At 41.3% G+C, this 20,277-nt stretch overlaps 1 protein-coding gene across 32 annotated transcripts in view; it reads right to left on the bottom strand.

Moving 5' to 3' along the window:
• The window catches only part of ERC1 (ELKS/RAB6-interacting/CAST family member 1), a 518,863-nt gene that overhangs the window by 47,547 nt on the left and 451,039 nt on the right, over window positions 1-20,277 (bottom strand). For 23 of the 32 annotated variants that reach the window (XR_013522487.1, XR_013522495.1, XR_013522490.1 and 20 more), the window contains one exon: window positions 4,856-5,044. Coding sequence is in view for 16 of the 32 variants with exons in the window: in XM_078338382.1 (XP_078194508.1) it covers window positions 4,856-5,044 (189 nt within the window). In the remaining 16 variants the exon portion in view is untranslated. Of the gene's footprint in view, window positions 1-4,803; window positions 5,045-20,277 lie in introns of all 32 variants that reach the window. The other 9 variants (XR_013522502.1, XR_013522488.1, XR_013522498.1 and 6 more) reach the window with 1 other exon arrangement.

The following is a 20,277-nucleotide window of genomic DNA, read 5'->3' as shown; positions in this document are numbered from 1 at the left end:
CTCATGCTGCTATGAAGAAATACCCGAGACTGGGTAACTTATAAAGGAAAGAGTTTAATTGACTCAATTCTGCATGGCTGGGAAAGCCTCAAGAAACTTACAATCATGGTGGCAGGAGAGAGAAGCGCCAAGCAAAGGGGGAAAAGCCCCTTATAAAGCCATCAAATCTCATAAGAAGTTACTCACTATCATGAGAACAGCATGAGGGGGTAAACACTCCCATGATTCAAACACTCCCATGGGTCCCTCCCACAACATGTGGGAATTATGGGAACTACAACTCAAGATGAGATCTGGGTGGGGACACAGCTGATCCATAGCTTTCTGCCCCGGCCCCTCCCAAATCTCATGTCCTCACATTTCAAAACACAATCATGCCTTCCCAACAGTCCCTCTAAGTCTTGGCTCATTCCAGCATTAACCACAAAGTCCAAGTCCAAAGTCTCATCTGAGGCAAGGCAAGTTCCTTCCACCTATGAGCCTGTAAAATCAAAAGCAGGTTAGTTACTTCCTAGATATAACGAGGGTAGAGGCATTGGGTAAATAGACCTATTCCAAATGGGAGAAACTGGCCAAAACGAGGAGGCTATAGGCCCCAGGCAAGTCCAAAATCCAATAGGGCAGTTACTAAACCTTAAAGTTCCAAAATGATCTTTAACTTCATGTCTCACATCCAGGTCACGCTGTGAAAGAGGTGGGGTCCCAGGCACAGCCCCCCGCCAGCTGCTTTCATGGGCTGGCATTGAGTGCCTATGGCTTTTCCTGGTGCACGGTGGAAACCAGCGGTGGATCTACTGTTCTGGGGTCTTGAGAACAGTGGCCTTCTTCTCACAGCTCTACTAGGCAGTGTCCCAGTGGGGACTCTGTGTGGGAGTTCTGACCCCACATTTCCCTTCTGCACTGCCCTAGCACTGAAAAAGACAGACAAAGTTCTTGTCTTGTCCTCATGGGGGTGGTGCTGCGGGGAGCATGGTGGCATGAAATGCACTGGAGATATGAGGTGAAAAATACAAATGTCAGGAGCAGAAGGCTCTGCATCACAAAACCAAAACCTGCACACAAAAGAAAATAATATGCATATTTGGCAGTGACTCACATCTTATGTTTGTTGGCCTTTAAAGCTGAAGTCAAAACTCTGATCACAATACTTTCACAGGCAAGTCAACTTGTATTGTTAGACAACCTACATTACCCCCTTACATTCTTACTTGGGGTAAGGAAGCAGGAAACGGGTTGGTTTCTCCACCAATCTTTAGAAGCTATGGAGAAACTTACAGTAGAGGTGGTTAGTTGTGTATTCCTCTGTAGATGACCCAGATCTCTCGTTTCTCAGGGACTACTTGAGGAGAATACAATTTCACACACCTCAAACGATAACTTCAGTAACGGAAGTACATTCTCAATTAAGGGGAAACATGACAATATTAACAGAGTTCATGTGTGTGAACACAATTGTTTGGATGAGTGCAGTAACTTGACTATAACACAATGTGCAATTGGAAGTCTATTAATCAGGTTTCATTCACTCAAAACTGGCTGAAAAATCCTTAGTTTGAAATTTTCTATCTTGGTCTCACCCTGAAGATGTTTTTTTTTTCCCCCTTTGGTAAGATTAAGTCCATCCAGGCATATTGAAAATATAAGACTGAGAAGAAATACCTTTTCCATTTCAAAGACATGCTGGCCAGGCATGGTCACTCATTCCTGTAATCCTAGCACTTCAGGAAGCTGAGGCAGGCAGACTGCCTGAGCTCAGGAGTTCAAGACCAGCCTGGGCAACATACTAAAATACAAAAAATTAGCCAGGCATGTTGTTGTGCACCTGTAGTCCCAACTATTCAAGAGGCTGAGGCATGAGAATTGCATGAACCTGAGAGGCGGAGTTTGCAGTGAGCCGAGATCGCACCACTACCTCCAGCCTGGGTGACAGAGTGAGACTCTGTCTCCAAAACAAAAACAAAACAAAGACAAGCTATTTTACAAAGCAATAATTTAATGCCAGTTAAACTTTAATACATTAAGAAGGACTAAGGTTTTTTTTTGAGATGGGGTCTTGCTCTGCCACCCAGGCTGGAGTACAGTGGCATGATCTCAGCTCACTGCAGCCACGATTGTCCAGACTCATGCCATCCTCCCACCTTAGCTACCTGAGCATCTGGGGCTAAAGGGATGTGACATCGTGTCTGGATAATTTTCATTATTTGTAAAGATGAGGTCTCAATATATTGCCCAGGCTGGTTTTGAACTCCTGTGCTCAAGGGATTCTCTTGTCTCAGCCTCCCAAAGTGCTGGGATTACAGGTGTGAGCCACTGTGCCTGGCAGCACTGGTTTTAAGAAGCACTGTTTTTCTGCAAAATTCTGAAGCAAAGGCCTCTAAAATGAATAGCCATGGGCCCTGTTTCCGACGGGCTTTTGATTGCATTGTAATTATGTATATATTTATTTATTTCCAATACATTTTTACTATATGGTTATCAATATAAAAAGGAGCTATTAGGAATTTAATACGGTTTTTTTTTTTTCCCTTTCTTTTCTTTTTGGAAACAGGGTCTCATTTTGTCACCACCCAGGCTAGAGTATAGTGACACAATCATAGCTCACTCTAGCCTTGAACTCCTGGGCTCAAGTAATCCTCTTGCCTCAGCCTCTTGAGTAGCTGGGACTATAGGTGTAAGCCACAGCACCTCACTGAATTTAATACTGTCCTTTACACTTTTTTCCTCTTTCAAGAAAGAAAGAAATAAATTAAAATTCCTGGGCCAGGCGCGGTAGCTCACGCCTGTAATCCCAGCACTTTGGGAGGCTGAGGTGGGCAGATCACCTGAGATCAGGAGATCGAGACCATCCTGGCCAACATGGTGAAACCCTGTCTCTATTTAAAAAAAAAAGAAAAAGAAAATAAACTTCCTATGGAAACATGCTAAATTTGAGAATAGGTCTTATTTTTTCGCAGCAAATAAATGAGGTGCCTTGGATAACTAGTTAGGCTGTGAAATATGTCTATGAACTATTGGCAATATCCACATCATGGGAAAGTAAGTACAGCTCTAAGTCTCACCAGGTTGCATTTCTTGACTGGTGGGTTGTCACTGTTATCTTTAATATCATACCACAGGAAGTTGTGTATTAAATACAATTTACCTTCACACACCGTGAGTAAACAAACAATATTTAACAAATAGAAAGTATTTAGCTAGAAATAGTGCATAGCTTCAAAGTCCTGATGATGGGTGTTAGGAAGTTTACAACATCTGCGCATTTCTTTAGACTTCTGTTGGTATGATTAAGTCTGAAAGGGGTAAGGAATATCACTGACCTCTATCAGTAAACTAGAAGCAAAAGGAGCTTTAAATTAAAAAGCTGACCTGTTTTTCTCTTTTTCTGTTTATTTCTCGTGTTTATCCACTTTTTCTTTGCTTCCCTTTCCATGTCTGTGCGCTATCCCTATCTTCCATCCTGTCTTCTGTTTCTTTTATTCCTGATTTTTGTCTCCAGGCTAGCATTACCCTGTCTTGATTGAACTAAAAATCATTAACATGTAAAAAAAAAGAATCACTGGATTTTTACAGGTGACAGTAAACAGAAAATGTAGTATAGGGAGTACTATGGATGGAATGTTTACGCTCCTCCCCTCAATTCATATGGTGAAATCCCAACCCCCAGTGTGATGGAATTAGGAGGTGGGCCTTTGGGAGGTGATTAGTTCATGAGGTCAGCAGAATGCAATAGGAAAAAAGGAGCCAGAAACCAACAATGCCGGGGCCCCTGATCTGGGACTTCCAGCCTCCAGAACAGAGAGAAATAAATGTCTGCTGTTTATCAGCTGCCCAGTCTGTGCTACTTTGTTTTACCAGCCTGAATGGACTAAGACATGGGATTAACCTAAACTACTCATACTTTCCTTCAGTGGCTACCACTTCTATGTAATAACTTATGACAATCAATGTTAACAGATTGTCCTTAGCCTTCTCTCTTATATGTCAGCCCTTCCTGATACTTGAGTAAGTTACACTGAGGCAAGAATAGAGTAGCATTTCCTTCAAAAGGTAATTCCAAATCTTGAATCTTAGAGGAAAATGGTGGTTACCAGGGGCTGGAAAGATGTTGCTAAAAGGTTTCAAAATTTCAATTAGACAAGGAGGAATAAGTTCAAGAGAGCTAGTGTACACCTGGCCAGGGCTGGTGGCTCACATCTGTAATCCCAGCACTTTGGGAGGCCGAAGTGGGCAGATCACTTGAGTTTGAGACCAGCCTGGCCAGCATGGTGAAACCCCATCTCTACTAAAAATATTAAAAAATTAGCAGGGCATGGTGCTGCATGCCTGTAGTCCCAGCTACCTGGGAGGCAGGCAGGAGAATGGCTTGAACCCGGGAGGTGGAGGTTGCAGTGACTGAGATCGCACCATTGCACTCCAGCCTGGATGACAGAGCAAGATTCTGTCTCCCAAAAAAAAAAAAAAAAAAGAGATCTAGTGTACAACATGCTGACTATACTTTATAACAATGTATTGCTGACAGTAGATTTTAACTGTTTTCACCACACACACTCAAAAATGAAAAGTATATGAGATAACGCAAATGTTAATTTAGCTCTATTCAGCCATTCCACAATGGACAGACATTTCAAAATTACATGTTGTACATAAGAAATACGCATTTTTAATTTGTGAATTAAAAACAATAAAACAATAAAAAAGCAATTAAAAATGATTTTAAAAATGGTATCTGGAAACCCCTCACCACCCCAAAATCTTGAATCTGAACATGCAATTCCCCAAGGTAGCTCCACTGCATCAACGTACATAGCAAACGGATTTTCACAGGCTCTTGTCAAAGTGTGAGTGAGAGGCTCACCTGCCCCTGGGTCATCTTCTGCAGCTCATTCTCCCAAGCCGCCTGGTCATCGTCCAAGTTATAGGAAGCTGGTGGAGTGAGTCCACGGAGGATCAGGGGATCTCGGTCATGGCAGAGGGCTGTCAGGTGTCCAATGTACAACTTTAATTTACTTCTATTTTGGTCAAGTTCTAAGAGGGGCTGGATGATCTAAGGCAAAAGAAATCATAACAATAAGAAAAGTCAAGGTCAGTCTGAAATGAGGAACTCAAATATTCCTTTATGCCTCCCAAGTAAAAGAAAATTGACCAGAGACTAAAGCTCTTATAATCACTACTGAAATCTTCAAGCTTGTAGAAACACTTTCACACACTGTCACACATTTATGCTGTCACACCCAGCTGCCCTTCTGGGAGACACAAAGAGAATGCTGGCTTAATATATCCACACTAGACGGATAGCTCTGTACTGAGGCGGGGATTAGGCACAGGACTGACTCGTTTTTACAGAGATGCTATTCCTGATACAGAAAGACTCCAGTTACCTCACAATTTCTCTTCACTTATGTATGAGTGGATTACAAAAAACTGCTAGTGCAAGCTGCTCATCTGAAATCCTGGACTACATATACTTCAGATATTCCTCCACCTCCTGGAATGGAAGAAAAATTCCGTCTCTGGAGAAAGTGCATGTTTTTCTTGGCCAAGAGATGTGATGAGGGAACTCATTATGAATTCTGCCTCATCCTGGCTTATGCTCCCCTCATTCATTTCACAGACGTTATCCGATACTCTTCTGAAACAGTGACTGATAAATCCTTATATAACACCAAACACCTGACTCACAGCCAAGGACTCTAAAATTCTTAGTTGTAACACTGGTTCTGTGTTTTTCTTAAGGAACAGGCTTGCTCTCCATTTTTTCTTTTCTCTTTCCTTTCCCCTGCATGAACAGCTACTCCCTTGATTCCTTCTGGAAGCGCACTAAATGACTGATGACTCCTGCCTCAGGATTTCATTTGACAGCTCTCGTGACAATAGTCTGGGCAGGTATTTGGGAGGTGGTCAAAGCCTGGAGTGTTCAGGAAGAGAGTGGGGCCAGACCTCACATCACAGAACACTGAAGCATTAGAACAGCACCTGCTTGAAACACAGCAGCTGTGAGCGCTGCGAAGCACTGCCAAAACGCTGGCCGTTCTCAGTATGTTCCCAGGGCTCACACTACAGAGGTCTGCACCTGTTGCATGTCACCAGCCTGGCAATTTTCATCAACAGGACACCTCTGGCCCAACTAATGAATTGGGAGCTCAATAATCTTCAAGTCAACAGAAGCAAGTCCTGGTATTACTTTCCACAGTAACACTGATTCCTCCTTGGACCCCCTCAGAGGACTGCTCCTGTCACCTTCCTTTATTTCGTTTTAAATAAGAGTTTTTTAAGCAAATATAGTTTTATGTTTTTACTATAAAAATAATATATATTTTACTCCAAAAAATTGGGGGAAAAGGAAAAATATAAAGGAAATAAGACAATTGCATACACTTCCATCAAGAAGTAATCATTTGTAACATTTTGGTAATTTTTATGCCAAGTCTTTTAATAAATTTATATAAATCAGCTTCTAACAGTATCATACTTCACATTTCGTTTGACACATTCTTTTACTAACATTGTATTGTGAGTACTGTTCACTGCATTATATGACTGAAAATATTTTTCAATGGCTGCATAATAAATACAGCATATTTCCCTTGTTTCTAATATTATTTCCAGGAAATAATTAAGAGACAATAAAGAGCAAGAGCTTAGTGGCTAAAACAATCTTTAGTTTACTAAAAAGATTAGAGTTCAGTTTAGGTCTATACAGTATAAAATAACACAGAAGCTGGAGTCTGGCTAGACAAACCAGAGAAAATGAATCAATTTAGCATTATAATTTTTTTTTGAAACGGAGTCTCGCTCTGTTGCCAGGCTGCAGTGCAGTGGCGTGATCTTGGCTCACTGCAACGTCTGCCTCCTGGGTTCAAGCAATTCTCCTGCCTCAGCCTCCCGAGTAGCTGGGACTACAGGCATGTGCCACCACACCCAGCTAATTTTTGTATTTTTAGTAGAGATGAGGTTTCACCATGTTGGCCAGGATGGTCTTGATCTCCTGACCTCGTGATCTGCCTGCCTCGGCCTCCCAAAGTGCTGGGATTACAGGTGTGAGCCAGTGTGTGTGGCCAGCATTATTTTTGTTTTTAAAACTCTCTCTCTCTCTAAGGATAAAGGATAAACACTAAAGTACTGCTGTGAAAGGCTCCTGGTCTCTAGAAGAGACTCCTAATCAGCGGTTTCTGGTACCAGTTCTGTGCTGGAATTTCTACCTACGACAGGGATGTCAACACAGCCTGTCACAGAAAAAAGAGAGTTTCAATCAAGCAGAGAATTTAGAGTGGGGAAGTTGGATAGCTTTTGGCAAACAATGCCAACCTTTAAAAAATATTGTATTTTATTTCTGAGCATAAATATATACTTGCTGTGGCTGGGCATGGTGGCTCATGCCTGTAATCCCAGCACTTTGGTAGGCCAAGGCAGGCAGATCACTTGAGGTTAGAAGTTCAAGAGCAGCCTGGCCAACATGGTGAAACCTTGTCTCTACTAAAAATACAAAAATTAGCTGGACATGGTGGCGTGTGCCTGTACTCCCAGGTACTCGGGAGTCTGAGGCTAGAGAACTGCTTGAACCCAGGAGGCAGAGGTTGGAGTGAGCCAAGATGGCGCCACTGCACTCCAGCCTGGGCGACAGAGTTACATACTTACACATTGTGGAAAATTTAAAAAAAGGAATTCCAAGTGCAGTCTTTAAAGGTAATATTATTTTATGTTTTGTAACTTTTATTTTTATTTATTATTTATTTTTTATTGCATTTTAGGTTTTGGGGTACATGTATAGAATATGCAAGATAGTTGCATAGGTATACACGTGGCAGTATGATTTGCTGCCTTCCTCCGCTTCACCTATATCTGGCTTTCTCCCCATGCTATCCCTCCCCAACTCCCCACCACCCGCTGTCCCTCCCCTATTCCCTCCAACAGACCTCAGTGTGTAGTGCTCCCCTTCCTGTGTCCATGTGTTCTCATTGTTCAACATCCGCCTATGAGTGAGAACATGCGGTATTTCATTTTCTGTTCTTGTGTCAGTTTGCTGAGAATGATGTTCTCCAGGTTCATCCATGTCCCTACAAAGGACACGAACTCATCGTTTTTGATTGCTGCATAATATTCCATGGTGTATATGTGCCACATTATCCCTGTCCAGTCTATCATCATTGGATATTTGGGTTGATTCCAGGTCTTTGCTATTGTAAACAGTGCTGCAATGAACATTCGTGTGCATGTGTCCTTATAGTAGAACGATTTATAATCCTTTGGATATATACCCAGTAATGGGATTGCTGGGTCAAATGGAATTTCTATTTCTAGGTCCTTGAGGAATCGCCACACTGTCTTCCACAATGGTTGAACTAATTTACACTCCCACCAGCAGTGTAAAAGTGTTCCTATTTCTCTACATCCTCTCCAGCATCTGTTGTCTCCAGATTTTTTAATGATTGCCATTCTAACTGGCATAAGATGGTAACTCAATGTAGTTTTGATTTGCATTTCTCTGATGACCAGTGATGATGAGCATTTTTTCATATGTTTGTTGGCCTCATGTATGTCTTCTTTTGTAAAGTGTCTGTTCATATCCTTTGCCCACTTTTGAATGGGCTTGTTTGTTTTTTTCTTGTAAATCTGTTTGAGTTCTTTGTAAATTCCGGATATCAGCCCTTTGTCAGATGGGTAAACTGCAACAATTTTTTCCCATTCTGTTGGTTGCCAATTCACTCTAGTGACTGTTTCTTTTGCCGTGCAGAAGCTGTGGAGTTTGATTAGGTCCCATTTGTCTATTTTGGCTTTTGTTGCCAATGCTTTTGGTGTTTTGTTCATGAAGTCCTTGCCTACTTCTATGTCCTGAATGGTTTTGCCTAGTTTTTCTTCTAGGGTTTTTATGGTGTTAGGTCTTATGTTTAAGTCTTCAATCCATCTGGAGTTAATTTTGGTGTAAGGTGTCAGGAAGGGGTCCAGTTTCTGCTTTCTGCACATAGTTAGCCAGTTTTCCCAATACCATTTATTAAACAGGGAATCCTTTCCCCATTGCTTGTTTTTGTCAAGTTTATCAAAGACTGTATGGTTGTAGACATGTTGTGTTGCCTCTGATGCCTCTGTTCTGTTCCATTGATCTACATCTCTGTTTTGGTACCAGTACCATGCTGTTTTGATTACTGTAGCCTTGTAGTACAGTTTGAAGTCTGGTAGTGTGATGCCTCCTGCTGTGTTCTTTTTTACTTATAATTGACTTGGCTATGTGAGCTCTCTTTTGGTTCCATATGAAGTTTAAGGTGGTTTTTTTCCAGTTCTGTGAAGGTCATTGGTAGCTTGATGGGGATAGCATTGAATCTATAAATTACTTTGGGCAGTATGGCCATTTTCATGATACTGATTCTTCCTAACCATGAACATGGAATGTTTCTCCATCTGTTTGTGTCCTCTCTTATTTTGTTGAGCAGCCGTTTGTAGTTCTTGAAGAGGTCCTTTACGTTCCTTGTTAGTTGTATTCCTAAGTATTTTATTTTCTTTGTAGCAATTGTGAATGGCAGTTCGTTCTTGATTTGGCTCTCTTTAAGTCTGTTATTGGTGTATAGGAATGCTTGTGATTTTTGCACATTGATTTTGTATCCTGAGACTTTGCTGAAGTTGCTTATCAGTTTCAGGAGATTTTGGGCTCAGACAATGGGGTCTTCTAGGTATACTATCATGTTGTCTGCAAATAGAGTCAATTTGGCTTCCTCCATTCCTATTTGAATGCCCTTTATTTCTTTTTCTTGCCTGATTGCTCCGGCTAGAACTTCCAGTACTATGTTGAATAGGAGTGGTGAGAGAGGGCATCCTTGTCTAGTGCCAGATTTCAAAGGGAATGCTTCCAGTTTTTGCCTATTCAGTATGATATTGGCTGTTGATTTGTCATAAATAGCTTTTATTATTTTGAGATATGTTCCGTCAATACTAAGTTTATTGAGGGTTTTTAGCATAAAGGGCTGTTGAATTTTGTCAATGGCCTTCTCTGCATCAATTGATATAATCATGTGGTTTTTGTTTTTGGTTCTGTTTATGTGGTGAATTACGTTTATAGACTTGCGTATGTTGAACCAGCCTTCCATTTCTGGGATGAATCCTACTTGATCACGGTGGATAAGCTTTTTGATGTGCTGTTGCAATCGGCTTGCTAGCATTTTACTGAAGATTTTTGCATCTTTGTTCATCATGGATATTGGCCTGAAGTTTTCTTTTCTTGTTGAGTCTCTGCTGGGTTTTGGTATCAGGATGATGTTGGTCTCATAAAATGATTTGGGAAGGATTCCCTCTTTTTGGATTATTTGGAATAGTTTCAGGAGGCATGGTAACAGTTCCTCTTTGTGTGTCTGGTAGAATTTGGCTGTGAACCCATCTGGACCTGGGCTTTTTTTGTGTGGTAGGCTCTTAATTGCTGCCTCACCTTCAGATTTTGTTATTGATCTATTCAGGGCTTCAACTTCTTCCTGGTTTAGGCTTAGGAGGATGCAAGTGTGCAGGAATTTATCCATTTCTTCCAGGTTTACTAGTTTATGTGCATAGAGTTGTTTGAAATATTCTCTGATGATGGTTTGAAATTCTGTGGGATCTGTGGTGATTTCCCCTTTATCATTTTTTATTGCATCTATTTGGTTATTCTTTCTTTTCTTTTTTATTAATCTGGCTAGTGGTCTATTTTGTTGATCTTTTCAAAAAACCAGCTCCTGGATTTATTGATTTTTTGAACGGTTTTTCGTGTCTCTGTCTCCTTCAATTCTGCTCTGATCTTAGTTATTTCTTGTCTTCTGCTAGGTTTTGAGTTTTTTTGACCTTGCTCCTCTAGCTCTTTCAATTTTGATGATAGGGCATCAATTTTGGATCTCTCCACTCTTCTCATGTGGGCACTTATTGCTATTTTCCTCTAGAGACTGCTTTAAATGTGTCCCAGAGATTCTGGTATGTTGTGTCTTTGTTCTCGTTGGTTTCGAAGAACTTCTTTATTTCTGCCTTCATTTCATTGTTTATCCCGTCAACATTCAAGAGCCAGTTGTTCAGCTTCCATGAAGCTGTGTGGTTCTGAGTTAGTTTCTGAGTTCTGAGTTCTAACTTGATTGCACTGTGGTTTGAGAAACTGTTTGTTATGATTTCCGTTCATCTGCATTTGCTGAGGAGTGATTTACTTCCAATTATGTGGTCAATTTTAGAGTAGGTGTGATGTGGTGCTGAGAAGAATGCATATTCTGTGGATTTGGGGTGGAAGAGTTCTGTAAATGTCTACCAAGTTTGCTTGTTCCAGGTCTGAGTTCAAGTCCTGGATATCTTTGTTAATTTTCTGTCTGGTTGATCTGTCTAATATTGACAGTGGAGTGTTAAAGTCTCCCACTATTATTGTGTGGGAGTCTAAGTCTCTTTGTAAGTCATTAAGAACTTGCCTTATGTATCTGGGTGCTCCTGTATTGGGTCCATATATATTTAGGATCGTTAGCTCTTCTTGTTGTATTGATCCTTTTACCATTATGTAATGTCCTTCTTTGTCTCTTTTGATCTTTGTCGCTTTAAAGTCTATTTTATCAGAGACGAGAATTGCAACTCCTGCTTCTTTTTGCTCTCCATTTGCTTGGTAAATCTTCCTCCATCCCTTTATTTTGAGCCTTTGTGTATCCTTGCATGTGAGATGGGTTTCCTGGATACAGCACACTGATGGGTTTTGGCTTTTTATCCAATTTGCCAGTCTGTGTCTTTTGATTGGTGCATTTAGCCCATGTACATTTAGGGTTAATATTGTTATGTGTGAATTTGATACTGCCATTTTATGCTAGCTGGCTGTTTTGCCTGTTAGTTGATGCAGATTCTTCATTTTGTTGATGCTCTTTAGCATTTGGTATGTTTTCGGAGTGGCTGGTACAGTTGTTCCTTTCTATGTATAGTGCCTCTTTCAGGAGCTCTTGTAAAGCAGGCCTGGTGGTGACAAAATCTCTGAGTACTTGCTTGTTCACAAAGGATTTTATTTTTCCTTCACTTATGAAACTCAGTTTGGCTGGATATGAAATTCTGGGTTGAAAGTTCTTTTCTTTAAGGATGTTGAATATTGGCCCCCACTCTCTTCTGGCTTGTAGGGTTTCTGCCAAGAGATCTGCTGTGAGTCTGATGGGCTTCCCTTTGTGGGTGACCCGACCTTTCTCTCTGGCTGCCCTTAGCATCTTCTCCTTCATTTCAAACCTGGTGAATCTGAGGATTATGTGCCTTGGGGTTGCTCTTCTTGAGGAATATCTTTGTGGTGTTCTCTGTATTTCCTGGACTTGAATATTGGCCTGACTTGCTAGGTTGGGGAAATTTTTCTGGATAATATCCTGAAGAGTATTTTCTAGCTTGGATTCATTCTCTTCATCACATTCAGGTACACCTATCAAACGTAGAGTAGGTCTCTTCACATAGTCCCACATTTCTTGGAGACTTTGTTCATTCCTTTTTGTGCTTTTTTCTCTAATCTTGGCTTCTCGTTTTATTTCATTGAGTTGATCTTCGACCTCTGATATCCTTTCTTCTGCTTGGTCAATTTGGCTGTTGAGACTTGTGCATGCTTCGTGAAGCTGTCGTGTTGTGTTTTTCAGCTCCATCAATTCACTCATATTCCTCTCTAAATTGTCCATTCTTGTTATCATTTCCTCAAATCTTTTTTCAAGGTTCTTAGTTTCTTTGCATTGAGTTAGAACGTATTCTTTTAGCTCATGGAAGTTTCTCATTACCCACCTTCTGAAGTTTGATTCTGTCATTTCATCACACTCATTCTCCATCCAGCTTTGTTCCCTTGCTGGTGAGGGGTTGTGGTCCCTTGTAGGAGGCGAGGTGTTCTGGTTTCGGGTGTTTTCCTCCTTTGTGCGCTGGTTTCTTCCCATCTTTGTGGATTTATCCACCTGTCGTCTGAGTAGTTGCTGACTTTCCAATTGGGTCTCTGAGTGGACGTCCAGATTGTTGATGATGAAGTATTTCTGTTTCTTAGTTTTCCTTCTAACAGTCTAGCCCCTCTGATGTAGGACTGCTGAGGTCCACTCCAGGCCCTGCTTGTCTGGGGATCACCTGTAGCAGCTGTGGAACAGTGAGGGTTGCTACCAGTTTCTTTTTCTGCTATCTTTGTCCCAGAAAGATGCCCGCCAAATGTCAGTCTGATCAGTCCTTTGTGAGGTGACTCTTTGGATATACGGGGGTCAGGGAGCTGCATGAGGAGACAGTCTGTACTTTATAGGAGCTCAAGTGCTGAGCTGTGAGCTCTGCTGTTCATTCAGAGCTGCTAGGCAGGTACATTTAAGTCTGCTGCAGCAGAACTCATAAACCCCCTTTTTTTCCCCAGGTGCTCTGTCCCGGGGAGTTAGGGCTTTATTTATGAGTATCAATTGTGCTACTGCCTGTTTTTTTTTTCTTTTTCAGGGCTGCCCTGCCCAGCAAGGAGGCAGCCTAGTCACTGTCTGCAGAGGCGTTGTTGAGCTGCTGTGGGCTCTGCCCTGCTGCTATGTGAACTTCCCTGCAGTCCTGTTTATATGGGTGTGGTTAGAACTTCCTCAGCAATGGTGGCCCGCCTGTGTAATGGCAGACTCTCTCTGTTATGGTGGGCTGCCTCGGCAACCGTGGGTTGCCTTGGCAACAGCAGGCTGCCTCAGCAATGGCAGACTACCTCCGTAGGGGTGGAGTGCCTCAGTAATGGCAGACACCCCTCCCCCACCAAGCTGCATGGTCCTGGGTTCAGCTGTGCTTGCCGTGAAACTCTCAACCCTGAGCATTTCCAATTGCTGTTTTGTTTGTTTGTTGGTTTGTTTGTTGGTTTTTGTGGGGGTGAGACCCGCCGAGCCTGATCACCTGGCTCCCTGCCTCAGAGCCGTTTTTTTTAAGTTGAACCGTTGACTCTCTTACCAGTGTTCCAGTCACCTGCTGAAAGGGCGCCGGGATCTGTGTGATTTCCCGTGCAGTGACCCACTGCGCTGGCTGAAACAACGGCGCTGCCTGGGAGTCTCCTGGCCTGGCTTTCTGTTTCAGACACATTTAATCAGATGAATGGGCGAATCTGCCTTCTTGGAGCTCCAATTGCCAGCTTAAAAGGGCAACCAGACCAGTGTATTTTTTTTTTTTTTTTTTTTTTGAGACAGAGTTTTGCTCGTTACCCAGGCTGGAGTGCAATGGTGCATTCTCAGCTCATCGCAACCTCTCCCTCCTGGGTTCAAACGGTTCTCCTGTCTCAGCCTCCCAAGTAGCTGGGATTACAGGCATGTGCCACCATGCCCAGCTAATTTTTTTTTGTATTTAGTAGAGATGGGGTTTCACCATGTTGGCAAGGATGGTCTTGATCTCTTGACCTCGTGATCCATCCGCCTCGGCCTCCTGAGGCTGGGATTACAGGCGTAAGCCACCACGCCCGGCCCGAAGTCCAGTGCATTTTGTACGGAGAGCCATTGAGCCAGGGCTCCAGCAAAACAGCTGCACTGGCCGAAACAGCCATGCTGGCCAAAACAGCTGCCCTGGCAACCGGTGGGGCTCCTCCGCCTGGGAATCTCCCAGTCTGTGGGCAATAAAGATCCGTCTGGAAATGCGGCATCCACTCACCCTCTGCGCTTTCACTGGGAGCTGCAATCCTGAGCTGCTCCTAAAGGGCCATCTTCGGTAACATTATTTTAACTGGAAATACACTTTGTGCATCAATGATGAAACAGTTTAATCATGGTTCCATTACTATATCCTTCATGATGCCAAGTAATGCATCCCTATTTCATTCCTCATTTTTTAAAAGCTTGGTTTTTCTCTATCTTCTTTCACAGATAAATTGATTTTTAAAATCACTTTTGGGATTTTCATTGGGTTTGTGTAATTTATACCCATTCTCTTAGTGCACACAAGCATGTTTGTGTATATACAGCTGCCATGACAAATGCTACATCTGGGCTGCAAAGGCTGAAAGAGCTGATTATCTTAGGTAATTACTTTTGATTGACAAACCGGAAGAAAAAAGTATGACCATGAATAAAGGGGACAATGTGATAAATGGTCACATTGAGAAGGTCAAGCTCCTTACAGTAAAATGGAATTTTAAAAGATATTAGCTCATTCCCACTACTACTTTGACTGGGGATGCTGACTTTTTAGGTCCTTATTCTTAATAAAAAATAAATTTCGGCCTGGCACAGTGGCTCATGCCTGTAATCCCAGCACTCTGGGAGGCTGAGGTGGGCAGATCACTTAAGATCAGGAGTTTGAGACCAGCCTGGCCAATATGGGGAAACCTCGTTTCCACTAAAAAAATACAAAAACCAGCTGGGCATGGTGGTGCGTGCTGAAGTCCCAGCTACCTGGGAGGCTGGGGCAGGAGAACTGTTTGAACCTGGGAGGCAGAGGTTGCAGTGAGCAAGATCTTGCCATTGCACTCCAGCTTGGGCATTGCATGAGACTCTGTCTCAAAACAAACAAACAAAATACCAAACCAAAAAAATCAAAATGACTTAAATGTATTTTATGCTGAGGGATAATTGATTAAATAAACATGATGGCATTTGATATTCTGAAAAATTTTGGAGTCCAATTGAAAAGTTAAAAAATAAAGCTGAGGTCGGGTGTGGTGGCTCATACCTGCAATCCCAGCACTTTGGGAGGCAAAGGTGAGTGATCACTTGAGGTCAAGAGTTTGAGAGCAGCCTGGTCAACATGGTGAAACCCCATCTCTACTAAAAATACAAAAAGTAGCTGGGCGTGGTGGCATATACCTGTTAGTCTCAGCTACTTAGTAGGCTGAGGCACGAGAATCGCTTGAACCCAGGAAGTAGAGGTTGCAGTGAGCTGAGATTTTACTACTGCACTCCAGCCTGGGCAATGGAGTGAGACTCTGTTACAAAAAGAGAGAAAAGTAAGGGTGAGGCAGGAGGACTGCTTAAGGACAGGAGTTTGAGACCAGCCTGGGCAACAGAGAAAGACTCTGTCTTTACTTAAAAAAAAAAAAAAAAAAGAAGAAGAAGAAGAAAGAAAGAAGGAAGAAAAGAAGAAGAAGAAGAAAAGAAGGAGGAGGAGGAGAAAGAATGGAATTCTGAATAGTTTATCCAGGATAAAAACTCATTTTACAAAGAAAAGATAAATGTTTGAGGTGATAGATATCTGGATTACTCTGATTTGATCATTTCCGCTGTATAGAGGTATAAAAATACCATATTCACTCCCAAAATATATACAACTAGGATATATCAATAAAAAATACAAACCCTTACTCCAAAACAAAACAAACAAACCTCATTCTATGCAATGACTAGAGTATCTATTCTTTTCTTCCCCTGTCAAAGGGAAGTGTCTTAAAAACAAAACTATTGAGCTTATTTTATGAAAGCATATGGAACTGCCCAGCTAGCATCGTCCCCAAATCTATCCATAAAAAAAACGACTTAAGCCTCTCTGGAACACATGAACCATGTCAATCATGTGGGAAATGCCCTTATCTCTTCCTTTTTCTCCCTATCTAATTTGAGCAGGCCACTTAGAAAAGAAACTGTGTTTCCCACAAGGTAAAACTGCCATTGCCTAATCTCAAGAGGGAAGAGGGACATTTGCCAAGTAGAAAGAGAATGTCATATAGGACCCATAAGTTACAACTTTTTTCCACATACAACCTCAATACATTGGCAAGGAGTCCTACTAAAAATCATCAAATATGTGGTCAGGCCAAATTGGTGTACAGCTATGCTGAACTATAGTTAAATATATTTTTCTGCACTAGGAGAAAAGAAGTTAAAAAATGAACTTTTCACAATAACCTTTGCTTGTACCAAATACGATGCCAAAATGTCAATATGGCCTCAATGCTACATTTACAAAATTGTTAAGGAAATTTAAATAAGTACTAAGAGCTTTGTTTCACCTTATAAAGATTTATTTTTTTATGCATTAGATTCTCAAACAGGTTTCAGAGGCCAGCATTTGATGGCATAGTGACAAGACCAGTAATCTTCCAAAGGTGTTTATTTTGACCTAGTTTCCACTTAAGTGAGGTTAGATAACTAATGGTATTTAGAAAGACAGGTAAGTTGTTCCCATGTCATTCAATACCAATAGTAACAGAAGATTCTACAGTATTCCATTTCTGCAACTCATTTATCTATGAGATCTAAACATACTTTCTTGGCCCATGTGACTTCAATACCTGGATGAAATGTGCAGTGTGAAAGTTCTGCCCAATAGGCCTGCTTTTCTCTTCCCACTCGGTTTCTGTGCCAGATCGTCACTCTAAGAACTCATTTTGAGAGGTATAAATTTTATTTTCTTGCATCTTTTACTTTTCAGAGTTTAGCTCTCAGCTGAGACGTCTGGACAAGAATGCCATTCTCAGATGATAATATTTATGGAAAGTTAATCTGTTAGTTATTCTGGGACTTTCTTAATGTACTCTACATGGAGAGACAGCAGTGCAATGAGAGTCCAACAAGAAATCAAAACTACCACTAGCATTTATGCAGTTAATATATGGACAGTTGAACCTGCCTCTGAAGACTTCGGCAGGTAGGTAAAAAGAACAAAAAGATTTTGTAGCCACTTCAGGGCTGTGAGCTAGCCACAGAAGCCTCCTCATAAAGATTAGATGAATAAGTACTGAGTATTATTTGGGGCTTAAGGTATTTGCTCATGGGGTACTAATATTTTGTCCTTTGAAAGACGTCATTTTTTAAATAATTTTTTTTTTTTAATTAAGACAATGTCTTCCTTTGTCACAAGACTGGAGAGCAGTGGTGCAATCACAGCTCACTGAGGCCTCAGCCTCTAGGGCTCAGCGATTAATTCTCCTAGCTACCCAAGTAGGCATGTACCACCATACCTGGCTAATTTTTAAATTTATTATAGAGAAAGGGTCTCACAGTATTGCCTAGGCTGGTCTTTAACTCCTGGGCTCACATGATCCTCCTGTATCAGCTTACCAAAGTGCTAGGATTAGGGGCGTGAGCCATTGCACCCAGCCTGAAAGATGCCATTTTTTTTTAAAGCTAACATTTATTGATCACATTGTCTTCCTGGCTAATTATTTTTAGGTCTTCTATGATTCTTCTGTGGCTAGCTCACAGCCCTGAAGTGGCTACAAAATCTTTTTGTTCTTTTTACCTACCTGCTGAAGTCTTCAGAGGCAGATTCAACTATCCATATATTAACTGCATAAATGCTAGTGGTAGTTTTGATTTCTTGTTGGACTATCATTGCACTGCTGTCTCTCCATGTAGAGTACATTAAGAAAGTCCAAGAATAACTAACAGTTAACTTTGCATAAATATTATCTTAGAATGGCATTCTTGTCCATAGGTCTCAGCTGAGAGCTAAACTCTGAAAAGATGCAAGAAAATAAAATTCATTAATTCTGCCTCAAAGTCTTTACCCTCAATAAGTAAGATATCTTCTTGGTCAATAATGTATGTCAGGGTCAGGAAAATGAAGAACAGTGTATCAAGCCTTGTCATAAAGGTTTGAAGCAATGTGTTACGTTCTCATTTAAGCACAGCTATTTTGTGAAAGAAGAGGTCAGAAAATCTTATAATTCAGTTGCTACTAGGAGTTCAGGTCCAGGGACCACTGGGTCACTGAGATGAATAAATGTCAATCAGAAATCTCACCACGCATAGAAATAATCTGGTTCTAAAAGTAGAAACTTGCTCCAGAGGTTTCAGATTTAAAGGGCTTTATGGTCTGTCAAAGTGTAAGTGTGCCTATAGAAACCACAAAAGATTACAGGTTTTGAAATGTGAAGAAATGTGAGAATCATTTTTGAAAATAACAAATGATCCTATCATCTTAGTTTTACAGCTCACAAATCTGTTGCCAATTTTATTTTAAGGATGCATTACCACTCTAGCAAACAAAACAAAACATCCTCTACTTCTGTACTCTGATACGGAGAGAAAACATTATACCCTCAAAGCTGTAAGGAGATATCAAACAGTGTTCAGAATAAAATAAATCTTGAAAGGTTTATTTCAACTATATAGCTGCCACAGCGCTGCTAACTGCATTCTGCCTATTCAATATTCCTTCAGTTAAAATCTCTTTTACCTTATGCATTATAACAAATGCTACTCAAATGAAATCTAAGGGATGTGCATAGGGAGCAGACTGTTAGGGGCTTGCCCACTAGTGAAGGAAGGACATCTCTGGCTGAGTGTATCTATGTATCTCTTCATATGCTACAAAGGATGTCAAGACTGTAGGCATCTCTATACTTGCTTTAGTACTTGAAAACTTAAGATACATTAAAACCAGGTCATTCACAAGAAGGTGGGCTAACATGTATATACAGATGGGGACAGCACATAGAAATGGGGCAAAGACAATGCTACTAGGAATTATAGAAGCTATTACAAACCAAGCAATCAAAGGTACATACAGTATGCACCCTGAAAGGATGGCTGCTAAAAGTCAATGAGATAACCAGAGTCACGAAGTTCAGAAAGCCACTCAAAATGCCACTTACTGCTGCACTCAGAAATTCCAGGGGCAGAAATGTGCTCCAAAATTCTTTCTTGCTGTTAAGAGTTAACAAAGATGAGAAAACACTTGGCTTGAGGCTTGCCTCTCCACAACAAATCACTCATTGTGTTTTAGTGAAAAATGGGAGTTAAATAGAAGTGCTCTCTCTCTCTCTATATATATATATGCTCTCTATATAAGCACTCGGATACGTATATATATATATATCTCAATGGCTTCCCTACTGTACAGTTCCAGGACTACAGATTTATGAATAAGACATTAGGGGAAAAAAATCTAGGCATGTGGAAGAAACATGAAGCAAAAGAGGGTAAAGAGTCACAGTTTTTGAGCAGGCAAGCCCAACAAGTACTGACGCTGGATTTCAAAGGAAAAGCTAGGTAGGCAGTTGGCCTCAGGGAAAAATGGTGGCTTTTAACTCCCTGCATGCCTGTGTGAACACGTAAGCACTGAAATTGATAACTCTCACTCCATTCTGACCCTCTGAGGCCTGGTGCCTCATGTGCCCTGCTGTAACTGCCACAGTCAAACACAACGGCACCTTTTGGCATTATTACATGTCTGCTAGACAGATGGATCTGAAAAACAGCAATAAGTTTGTTGCCTACTGGGCAACAGTGTAATAACCTCATCATCACATTTTATTTTCTCCCTTCTCTCCTATGGCATTGGGAGTGGAGGGGAAGGGCAAGCGAAGTTACCCAGTTTAAACAAAAGGGACCTCCTGACCTTCACAGCATCTCAATAAACAAGGAACAATATAACAAAGATGTGAACTGAAATTATGAGGAACACATTTACTGGCTCCTTCTCAGTCCGTAG

The sequence above is a fragment of the Callithrix jacchus genome, chromosome 9 (genome assembly GCF_049354715.1).
Source record: "Callithrix jacchus isolate 240 chromosome 9, calJac240_pri, whole genome shotgun sequence".
NCBI lineage: Eukaryota > Metazoa > Chordata > Mammalia > Primates > Cebidae > Callithrix > Callithrix jacchus.
This window is presented reverse-complemented; position numbering and strand designations above follow the sequence as displayed.